Source organism: Eubalaena glacialis, chromosome 6, assembly GCF_028564815.1.
Source record: "Eubalaena glacialis isolate mEubGla1 chromosome 6, mEubGla1.1.hap2.+ XY, whole genome shotgun sequence".
Lineage (NCBI taxonomy): Eukaryota > Metazoa > Chordata > Mammalia > Artiodactyla > Balaenidae > Eubalaena > Eubalaena glacialis.
Genome location: NC_083721.1, coordinates 131349576 through 131361742, shown reverse-complemented (window position 1 = coordinate 131361742; position 12167 = coordinate 131349576). Strand labels below are relative to the sequence as shown.

At 35.5% G+C, this 12167-nt stretch overlaps 1 protein-coding gene across 4 annotated transcripts in view; it reads left to right on the top strand.

Annotated features, from left to right (window-relative positions):
- The window catches only part of NCK1 (NCK adaptor protein 1), an 82878-nt gene extending 73472 nt beyond the window's left edge, over nucleotides 1-9406 (top strand). For all 4 annotated transcript variants that reach the window (XM_061194624.1, XM_061194623.1, XM_061194625.1 and 1 more), the window contains 2 exons: nucleotides 5965-6677; nucleotides 8727-9406. In XM_061194624.1, the coding sequence (XP_061050607.1) occupies nucleotides 5965-6677; nucleotides 8727-8921 (908 nt within the window). In that variant the 3' untranslated portion in view covers nucleotides 8922-9406. The remainder of the gene's footprint in view (nucleotides 1-5964; nucleotides 6678-8726) is intronic.
- The last annotated feature ends 2761 nt before the right edge of the window (nucleotides 9407-12167 follow it).

The window sequence follows — 12167 nt, the reverse complement described above, 5'->3', positions numbered from 1 at the left end:
AAAAATGTTGTGACCAGAGTGTCCCCTAGGAGCAGTGGTTCAGTATGCTAATTAAGTATTCATGGTCACTTTATAGAACAGAACCACCATGAATAACAAAAATTGACTGTTTGTTGAGGATATTTATATCTATATTCATAAAGGAAAGGATATTGGTCAGTAGTTTTCTTGTGATATCTTTATGTCTGTGGTATCTAGGTAATGCTGGCCTCATGGAATGAGTTATGAAATGTTTCCTTCTCTTTTGGTAGAAGTTTGAGAAAAAAATGTTTGGTAGAATTCACAAGTCAAGTTATCTGGTTCTGGGCTTTTCCTTGTTGAGAAGTGTTGATTACTGATTCAGTCTTTTACTTCTTATAAGTCTATCCACATTTTCTGTTTCTTCTTGAGTCATTTTTGGTAGTTAGTGTGTTTCTAGCTATTTTTTCTTTTCATGTAGGTTTTCTAATTTATTGGCGTATGGTTGTTTGTAGTATTCTTTTATTTCTGTAAGGTTTCTAGTAATGTCCCCACTTCAGTTCTGATTTTAGTAATTTAAGTCTTTTCTCTGTTTTTTCTTGGTCAGTCTCACTAAAGATTTGTCAGTTTTGATGTTTTCAAAGGTTTCATTGTTTCTTTGTAGTTTTTCTGTACTCTTTGTGTTTACCTCTGCTCTAATCTTTATTATTTCCTTCCTTCTGCTAGCTTTTGCTTGATCTTTTTTTAGTTCTTTAAGGAGTAAAGTTAGGTTATTGATTTGAGATTGATTTTCTTTTTTAATGTAAGCTGGTAGAGCTATAAATTTCCCTGTGAGCACTGCTTTTGCTGTAGCCTATAGGTTTTAGTATATTGTGTTTTCATTTTCATTTATCTCAATGTATTTTCTAATCTCACCTGTAATTTTTTCTTTGACCTACTAGTTGTTTGGGTGTGTTGATTAATTTCCATATATTTGTAAATTTTCCAGTTTTCCTTTCTGTTATTGATTCTGAATTTCATTCCACTGTGGTCAGAGAAGATATTTTATATAATTTCAGTTTCATGGTCTTTTGTTCTATCCATTACTGAAAGTGAGGTATTGAAATCTCCAACTATATTGTAGAACTGTCAATTTCTCCCTTTAATTCTGTTAGTTTTTGCTTTATTATATGTCCTGCGGCTCTGCTGTTAGGTGTGTATATATCTATAATTGTTAAATCTTCTTCATGGATTGACTTCTTATCAACATATAATGTCCTTTGTCTCCTGTAACAATTTTTGTCTTAAAGTCTGTGCTCTCTTTTGTTACCATTTTCATGGAATGTCTTTTTGCATCCTTTCACTTTCAAGCCTGTTTGCATCTTTGGATCTGAAGTTAGTGTCTTACAGATAGCATAGTGTTGGATCATATTTTTTTAATCCATTCTGCCAATCTTTACCTTTTAATCCAACATTTCAAGAAATTACTGGTAAGGAAGGCCTTCTGATACTTTGCTGTTTGTTTTTCTATATGTCTTATACCTTTTTTCCCCTCAATTCTTTTATTACTGCCTTTTATAATTGATTTTTTTTCATATCTTAATTGGAGTATAACTGCTTTACAACGTTGTGTTAGTTTCTGCTGTACAACAAAGTGAATCAGCTGTATGTATACATATATCCTCATATCCCCTCCCTCTTCAGCCTCCCTCCCACCCTCCCTAACCCACCCCTTAGGTCATCACAAAGCATCAAGCTGATCTCCCTGTGCTATGCAGCAGCTTCCCACTAGCCATCCATTTTACATTTGGTAGTGTATATATGTCAGTGCTACTCTCTCACTTTATCCCAGCTTCCCCTTCCCCTGCTGTGTCCTCAAGTCCATTCTCTACATCTGCACCTTTATTCCTGCCCTGCCTGCCACTAGGTTCATCAGTACCATTTTTTTTAGATTCCATATAAGTGCATTAGCATACGGTATTTGTTTTTCTCTTTCTGACTTACTTCACTCTGTATGACAGACTCTGGGTCCGTCCACCTCATTACAAATAACTCAATTTCGTTCCTTTTTATGACTGAGTAATATTCCACTGTATATATGAGCGACATCATCTTTATCCATTCATCTGTCGATGGACATTTAGGTTGCTTCCATGTCCTAGCTATGGTAAATAGTGCTGCAGTGAACATTGTGGTACATGTATCTTTTTGAGTTATGGTTTTCTCAGGGTATATGCCCAGCAGTGGGATGGCTGGGTCATATGGTAGTTCTATTTTTAGTTTTTTAAGGAACCTCCATACTGTTTTCCATAGTGGCTGTATCAATTTACATTCCCACCAACAGTGCAGGAGGATTCCCTTTTCTCCACACCCTCTTCAGCATTTATTTGCAGATATTTTTGATGATGGCCTTTCTGACTGGTGTGAGGTGATACCTCATTGTGGTTTTGATTTGCATTTCTCTAGTGATTAGTGATGTTGAGCATCTTTTTGTGTGTTTGTTGGCAATCTGTATGTCTTCTTTGGAGAAATGTCTATTTAGGTCTTCTGCCCATTTTTGGATTGGGTTGTTTGTTTTTTTGATATTGAGCTGCATTAGCTGCTTGTATATTTTGGAGATTACTCCTTTGTCAGTTCCTTCGTTTGCATATAATTGATTTTTTTATGATGTACATTTTGTTTCCCTTCTCGTTTCTTTTTCAATGTGTTTAGTTTTTTTCTTAGTGATTACCCTGTGGATTACAATTAGCATCTTAACTTTTTAACAGTCAAGTTTGAAGTAACGCAAATTTAGGTTCAATAGTATACAAAAATCTGCTCTTTTATAGTTTTGTCTTTATACATTGTGTGCCCATTAACCTAGATTTGAAATTACCGTTTTATATATTTGCATCTTAAATCATATAGGAATAAAAGAGGACTTACAAGCTAAAAATGTAACTGGTTTTTATATTTACAGTGTAGCTACCTTTACCACTGTTCTTCATATGACTTCAGTGTCCTTTCATCTCAGCCTGGAGGACTCTCTTTAGCGTTTTTTGTAGCACAGGTGTAGTGTGACAAATTCCTTCAGTTTTTGTTTACCTTGGGAGTATCTTAACTTCTTCAGTTTTAAAGGACAGTTTTGCTGGACGTGGAATTCTTTTTTTTTTTTTAACATCTTTATTAGAGTATAATTGCTTTACAATGGTGTGTTAATTTCTGCTCTATAACAAAGTGAATCAGTTATACATATACATATGTCCCCATATCTCTTCCCTCTTGCATCTCCCTCCCTCCCACCCTCCCTATCCCACCCCTCTAGGTGGTCACAAAGCACTGAGCTGATCTCCCTCTGCTATGCGGCTGCTTCCCACTAGCTATCTATTTTACGTTTGATAGTGTATATATGGACATGAAATTCTTGATTGATACTTTTTTCTTTCAGCATCAGATTCTACCTTGTCCCTAGGGTTTGTTGTTGCTCCTTATTGTGGTTGTTTTGTTTGCTTGTTTAGTGACTTTTCTAAACTATTTTTATAAAGTCTGTGTCATTGTGTGACCACTGAAATCTGTGTTCTTTTGCTTAGTTGTCAGCTAGTGTTTTGAAAGAGTTTTCTTAAACACGTGAAACCAAAAGAAAAAGAAAAAAAAACCTCTTTCAACACTTAGCCAGGCCATTTGCAACTCTTCCTTAGCCTTTACTTACTGCTTCTTCAGAGCTTGAAGGTCAGCAATAGGTGAAAGCTCAGGGTCTTCTCAGGCCTTTGCTGAACAAGTGCCAGTTCTGGCTATGTGTGTGGCTTTCTTGATTTTCTGGTATACACAGGGGCTTTTCAAAGCCCTTATTACCCCATGTGTATCCTTACTCAAACTTTTCCTTCCTAGGATTTTTTATGTTTCTTATCCTAGTTGTTTCTTATACCAGTCTGCTGCATCAATTAAATGATTTCATCAGAAAACATCCTAGCCCTGGGAATGCTCCAAGTCAGGTGAAACCAAGGCAAGCCATTGTGCCGGTCCTTCAGGTAGCTTCCATATAGGTTGAAACGCACAATTACAATTCTTTGTGAATAAGATCTATATTGTTCTGTCTGGCATTAGGAGTTCAGTTTGCTATCCTCACAGCCACCGCTGATTTGGGATTTAAGAGATATTAGGCAGGCAGCTTAAAATGCTACAGTGCTCTCTTACTACAAAGCAGCAGCTTCTTTATTCACTAAGCCTAGCTAGTTTTTATAAGTTTTTTACTAGATTCTGGAGTTCCGCAAAACTTGATTTTGACAGTATTCGCCAGCTCATTAATTACTGTTTTGGAGGGATGGAACCCTAGAGTTCCCCACTGTGCCAGAAATCCCTGATGTATGAATTTTTCATGATGATGATACAGCATTAACCAGAAGGAAGGAAATTGGGAGGGAGGGAGTTAGTTGATTTATGGATCTTGGAGAGGTTATTTTTATTTGGACATGGAGGTTGTATTTGAGGTGCTGATGGTACATTCATTCTGTAGATGTCTAGTGACAGTTGGAATTGTAATGCTTGAATTCCAGCTTAGAGCTACAAAGGGACCTTGGAACCTTCTATACAGAAGTTATAGAAAGTGAAAGTGTATGATTTCCTTGAAGCAGAGGCTAAGTCCAAGCATGGCATCTTGGGAAACACTTTCAACAAAGGAATCATTCACTTGTTCTTTCAGCAAACATTCACTTTGTTCCTGCTACTAGTATAGTTACTGCTAAGTGCTGGAGATACAAGGTAATAAGATCCAGGTCACTGCCCCCAGGAAATGCAATTTTATAACAAGGTTTAGAGGAGCCCAGACAGAGGAACACAAGAATATTTAAACAGGTCAGTAGGGAAAACAGGAGACTCTTGGGGAAATTAAAGAAGGAGAAAATGTTGTACAGAGTTATCTGTGATCTTGGTTGCTGTATAGAGAGTTTGAAAAGACCGAGGGCTCTAAAAGGGAATGATTTGGCAGTGAAGAGATGACAGTTTTAATTGAGTAGTTTTGGTGGAGATAGAGAACCAGATTATAAGGCGTTAGGAGTGAGTGAGTGGTGAAAAAGTTGAAGGAAAAAGGGAAGACAGTTTTATAAAGAATGATGTAGTTAAAAAACAATAGCAGAGTTGAAGTAACTTTATTTTGGAATAAAAGCGATCTAAATGTGTTTTTAGACAATAGAAGGGAGTGAGTGGGAGGGAAACAAGGATGGCCAAGAGTCCCAAAAAGAGGCAAGAAAGATGGTAGGTATTAAGAACCCAGAAGGATCAGAGGTTGGGAACTTGGGAGAAGAAAAAGAGTAAGGGTAATGAGAAAGAATTTTGAGATAGTGAGAAAGTATTTGAGAAATTTTACCTAGGAATGCCTTAGTTTTCTCAGTGAAAGTAGAACACAAAATCATGTGCTAAGAAGTGAGCAGCGGTGAAAATGCCTGACTAAAGTTGCTGTAGCATACATTTGTGATGATAGTACCATTTGGTTATTTTTTTCATTCTTTTAACAAATATATATTAAGCATCTCCTGTGTACTAAGCACTGTATGAGATCCTTGGGATTATATCCATGAACAAAGTCAGCAAAAGTCTCTGCTGTTGTGGCGGCTATGTGTGAAATGGGTGAAGGCAGACAAGCAAGTAAATAGTATATTATTTTAAAATAAACATGAGGTAATAGAGCAACCTGGGTCTTGGGAACTAAGAAAGCAAATGGGAGGATTACCTAGACATAACTACAATTTTATATTGCATATCGAATTGTAATTTAAGTTACTGTTTTATTTCTATACAGCAAGTTAATAGAATCTCAGTTAATAAAGTAAAACAAGAAGAATACGGGTTTGCTGGAGCCTTTATGTATAAGTCGTGAGGATGTAAAGAGAAAGAGTGAGAGGGAGGGAGGAAGGAAGGAAGGACGGAATTTGTTATCTTAGTTAAAAGGCTTGAAAGAATTACAGAATTGAAGATCCTTTCTTAATAATGAATAAATTGGTGTTTTTGATTATCATTGTTTTATATTCTCATTACCCTTTTTTATTTAAACAGGCATTGGAAAAGTGAAAAGAAAACCTAGTGTGCCAGATTCTGCATCTCCTGCTGATGATAGCTTTGTTGACCCAGGGGAACGTCTGTATGACCTCAACATGCCTGCTTATGTAAAATTTAACTACATGGCAGAGAGAGAGGATGAATTGTCATTGATAAAAGGGACAAAGGTGATCGTCATGGAGAAATGCAGTGATGGGTGGTGGCGGGGTAGCTACAATGGACATGTTGGATGGTTCCCTTCAAACTATGTGACTGAGGAAGGCGACAGTCCTTTGGGTGACCATGTGGGTTCTTTGTCAGAGAAATTAGCAGCAGTCGTCAGTAACCTAAATACTGGGCAAGTGTTACATGTGGTACAGGCTCTTTACCCATTCAGCTCATCCAATGATGAAGAACTTAATTTTGAGAAAGGCGATGTAATGGATGTTATTGAAAAACCTGAAAATGACCCTGAGTGGTGGAAATGCAGGAAGATCAATGGAATGGTTGGTCTGGTGCCGAAAAACTATGTTACCATTATGCAGAATAATCCATTAACCTCAGGTTTGGAACCATCGCCTCCACAGTGTGATTACATTAGGCCTTCACTCACTGGAAAGTTTGCTGGCAATCCATGGTATTATGGGAAAGTCACCAGGCACCAAGCAGAAATGGCATTAAATGAAAGAGGGCATGAAGGTGATTTCCTCATTCGTGATAGTGAATCTTCGGTAAGTTGGTTTTCAAAGGTAAATGGAAATAGAACTCTGAGTATTAAAAAAATAAATAGAAGATTAGAGAAGTTAAGTGGCTTCCCTAAAATTAACCAGGTAGTATATTTGTTAAAACTTGTAAAGTTTCTTAGTGAAAGTCAGTGTTCTTTCCAAGTGTATTTATTTTTAGTAATATATAGCCCTACACTGGATTATTTAGCTTTGTCTAGTTCTGTTGGTATTGCCTTCCTGAAATATTTTCTTTTGCATCAAACTGAAAAATGGAGCAAATTGAACACTGGTTTCTTCACTGAGAGTAGAACAATGCAGTAGACTAAACTGGGAAAACATTTCTTAAATTGCATAATGCATACACTGTCATCCTTACAATAAAGGAAATCCATGAATTTAAAAAATTGATATTTGCTTTTTTTTATAAATTGCTTGTTTAGAAGTTGGAATACACTCTTATGTACCTCAGAAACCCATTTGAACATGCACTGTATTTGAAGTGCATTTGCAATAAAAGATAAATTCTGTTCCAATACTAGTAAACCAATAAAACTGTAAAACCATAAAAATTGATAAGAAAATAGTTATGTGGGCTCTTTTGGGTACTATCTAGGATTTTAGAATTTGACAATACTCATTTCCCTTAAAAATGGCCTTTATTTTTCCTTGATAAAGGATATCACTACTTTTCATGACTAGTATTGGCGTTTTTTGTGTATATGTATTTGTACAAAAGTTAACGTATGATTGTACAGAAGGTTGAAAGAAAGAAGAAAACCTATCTGTGTGAGTGGTGTGTGTGTGTGTGTGTTGTGTGTGTGTTTAAGGGGTGAGGGGTGGGAAAGATGAGAGGGCGAGCTTGAAATTAATTGAACTGCCTGATGTGAAGTTCAGGAAATGGGGGCCTGTACATAACCCCGCGGAAAGAGAAGGTGATTGATGATAGGGAAGAGTGGTGGGATTTGTTTTCTGTTAGATGCCTGACCTGGCGCTACTTTCTAGGACAAGCAGTGGGCAGAAGGATTAGAAGGGAGTGACCCTGGAGTGGGTGGTAAATAACCATAAGATGTTTCCAAGAAACCCACTGTTTGAAACTTTGGCAGTAACTGTATAAGAGGTTGATATAGACTATTCAAAAGAGTGTTAGGTTAAAAAAAAAAAAAACCTAAGAAAGTAGCTTGATTGCAAAATACTGTGTATTTTCTTGTGGGTAATTGAGCATAGATATTATCCAAAATATACCATTACTTTTAGTAGTAGAATTTTTAAAGTAGAGGTCTCAAATAGGCATATTTCATTTGACCTGCACAGTGTTTTTAAACATTTGAATTCATTGTCAGTTTTTAAATATTGGGAGATTTAGTATAAGAATTTAGACATCAGATTTCCCTTTTAAAATTGGAAGGCCTGTCAATGTTGAGCCGTATTCCTACAAGGCAACAATTGCAGCTAAGTGGCCACCTCCTTTAGATTGGCCATGTACTGTTGTTCCCCCTATATAGCCACCCTGGCCATTGTTTACATTTCTTTTTTGCCCCATATAGGCATTTGAGTTTATGACCTCTTATTAGAGTTTAAATTAGTTCTCATTTTTGTGTCCTTCATCTTTGAGATTTCAGAGTATTACATCAGCTACTCTGTAAGACAGCTACTGTTAGCTACTAATTGAAAAGTGGTGGATGTCTTGGATTTTCTCCTATGTCTCTCCAGTAGTTTGAATGGAGAGAAGATAGTTTTTATGCTTCAGATGTTAAACTAAAGGATTTGCCCTGGTGTTAGGTAGAGCATATTAGTTAAGAGACTTCAGAGTCTGGCTGCTTCGATTTGAATCCTGGCTCTTTTGTTAACTAGATGGATGATCTTAGGCAACTTAGCTTCTCTTCAGCCTTGATTTTTTTTTCATCTGTAAAATGGGTTTGTTTTGAGGCATAAAGGAGATAATTCATGTAAATAATTGAGTATTGTGCCTAGTACTTAAAGTGCTCACATTTTAGCTGTTATTAGTTTCATATAAAAATGCTAATAGATGTCTTTCAAAATTTTTTTCTCTTTTAGCCGAATGATTTTTCAGTATCACTAAAAGCACAAGGGAAAAACAAGCATTTTAAAGTCCAACTAAAAGAGACTGTCTACTGCATTGGGCAGCGTAAATTCAGCACCATGGAAGAACTTGTAGAACATTACAAAAAGGCACCAATTTTTACAAGTGAACAAGGAGAAAAATTGTATCTTATCAAGCATTTATCATGATACTGCTGACCAGAAGTGACTGCTATACAGTTGTAATTCGTCATGTAATTGAAGACAGAGAAAATATCAGTCCAGTCATGCTTGATTGGAAATTGCTGTTTCTAACTCTATATGAAAATTGACTATAATACATAAGTATTTTTATTATAACTCAGTCCATACATATATACTACATATGCCAAACATCTGCATAGAGCAATTCCTTATCCTTGGTCTTTTGTTTTATTGTTTTTTTTGCTCTTTTTCTCTTTGCTTCTAATATTAAGGTTTTATATTTTGAAAAAATGATGCAGATCGAAAGTCTTTATATGGAAGAATTTCCTTATTGCCTTTCCTTTATTTCCTTGTAAGGGCACCACCTTAGTTATTTCTGCAATGGTTCTCTTCATATAAAATTATTATATCAGTTATATCAATATATGGCATATGCTAAAATAAATTTCTTGGAGAGTTGTTAATCTTTTCTGTGACTAAATAGCAATAATAAATGGAAAATTAGAAATTATTTTCAGGTATTTGTCACAAGCCATTGTAAATATCAAGTATGTTGTATCTGTCATTATTTTTCAAAATTCATTTGTTGTCTTCAGTGTAAAGCAAAACATACGGGACATAGGTTAGAAAACATACCTTGTACAATTTAAATTTACAACTGTTGGAAACAAAAATCTCTAAATTCCTAAGATTTTTTTTTTTTTCCTTTGGTGCTTCTCTCTCATCTAATTATTCAAGAGAACAAAACAGTCTCTGAGATATTTAGCTTTTCAAACTGTAAATGGATGCTCTAGTGTTATTTTTTTCCCCCAGTGTTATTTTACCAAAGCATCTTGTTTTTGAATATGTTATATCTGTGTCAATGTGAAAAAAGCTATGGCCAAATTTTGAAGAAGTAAGAGGCAATGAGATACTTGGTTCTCCCCAACCCCACCAAAAAAAAAAATCAGTAATTATCAGGAATAGTATTTCTACTATTCTCATTTTCTTCTTTCAGCTTTGAATTTTATTGACTGGGACACTAAAATTGATGTATACCTGAGGAAAAGATGTGATGTGCTAATGGTTAGAGAAAATTATTTTTAGAATCTTATTTTTGCAGATGCTTCTATTAAGTTTTTGTTCATCAAGCAGAAGTTTGGGTGTATGGATGAGAGGCTACTGTAGCGTATTTAATCTATTTCCGTACATCACAGAAGAAAACCAGTTATATTTTATGGTCACAGCTTTTCCCCCCACTATAAATTCTGGAGATTTAATTTAAGCAAAGTACCTTTAATATTTTAATAGAAAATACTTACTAAAACCACATAACTTAGTAAATAGAAAGTCATGAGATTTAAAAAAATTTCCCCAATGCTGCCTAAGCAAATGAATGTTTCCATTCTTTAATATGTTATGAACAGACATTTAAGACACCAGAATTACTGATTCTAAAATTGAAGTTGTCTAATTCATGAGGTTTTTGATTTTGTTTTTTTTAATTTGTTTTATTTTAAATGTTTTTTTAATTCTTGAAATCTTCAAGTCATTTAAAGACTTACATTGCCACTGGGTGGCAGCCCTGACTTCTCCCACTAAGCAATAGGAGTTAGCAGATATAGACATCGTACAATTTTCTGTCTTCATTACATCTGCTTTTAAAGCCTTTTAGTTCATATTTCATTATCTTCCTCAGCCCCCCTTTGTTTATTAAGATGATTATTAGTAGGCAAGTTTAATGGAAACAAAAGTCATGTATTCTTACCTTTTTTGCTGTAAAATCACTTGAATATAAATTGAGGAAAATAGTTTTAAAGTAGTTGTAAAATGACTATGTAGCAAACATCTTTTTAATTTTAAACAAACATTTGATGATGCTTTCTTTTTATTCTCCACCTCTTTGTGGTCCCCACCCCCCAGTCTTCCTTATTTAAAAAATGGATATTTGTTTAAAAAAAAAAGGAGGGGAGCAATTCAATTACTACTTTGTATCACAGACATGAGCTATTTATAGCAAACCCTGCAGAGCTGATGTTAAGGATTTTGAGAAAGTAGCTAGGAATGGAGTAGCACTGGAAGCAGAATGCATATTTCTGTGCCATAATTAGATTTATAATAACTAGGGAATTCCTAGATAGTCCGTGTGTGCCAATAATAGTTATTGTGTGCTCCTCCTGTTATGTGATGAAACCTCACTGGGAACTACTTAATTTTCTACTTCAACATTTTATCAATTTTTAAAAAGTCTTAAAACCCATCTTTACATCAATGGCTGTTTTTTAAAAGCATGAATTAATTTTCTTAAGAACTAGAACCATCTTAGAAAACATCTACATAGCTAGCTAGTAGCAGGGCTTGTATTGGAAGCCAGGTTTCCTTATTCCCAGCCTGATACACTCTATATTGTGACACATTGGCTTCTGTGTGCTTGTTTTTAGACAAGGAGGAAAGTCCTGGGAAGAGCAGTATTACAGTAGTTTTCTTCCACCCGTGAGGAGATGCTTAGCTATCAATTTAAATATTCATAACACACAACCCTGCCCAACCCACTTCTACAAATAACTTCTCCAAAATCTTGTAAGAAGGTTTTTCAGAACTTTATATAAACTCAATGACAAAAAGGTATTGCTGCTGTATCTGTTATTTGGTCATAAGTCCTTAAGTTCAGCTGAATACATATTCATAAAAATATATTACACATCTTTGACTATACACAGTAACACAGGCACCTGGCACTATTAAAGATGGTGTGTCGCAGACATATCACTTAAAATCAGAAGGCCTAAGTGCAATCCACTGCCATTGCTGGAAGAATAAAAAGCCTAGCAGATGAGCAAATTGGGTTGTTAGAATGATGTTATCCTCATAGATATGTGGATAGATCAGTGGCACATAAGTTATCTCCAGCTTTAATGCTATAATTCTATCATCTAATCCAGAGATGGCAAGAAGCAGGGCAACTACTGTCTGTGTAGGTACATTGTGGGAATTAGGAAAAGGCACCTCTTCTCTGGGCAAGCCCAGCCACTTTTTTTGCTGTTGAGAAGTCCAAAACTCAACCACCACTACCTTTCTCCCATCTTGCAGGGTGCCCTGTTCAGGATACAACCAATACAGTTCAACCCACAATGCTTAAAATAATTGTTAACATTTTAAAATTGGGGGATTTCACATAAAATTCAGAGTTCTGGTTTCCCCTGAAAAATGAGAAGCTGATAATACTAAATTTGAATTCCCAGAAGGCATCAGATGGTATGGATGCTTCCCTTT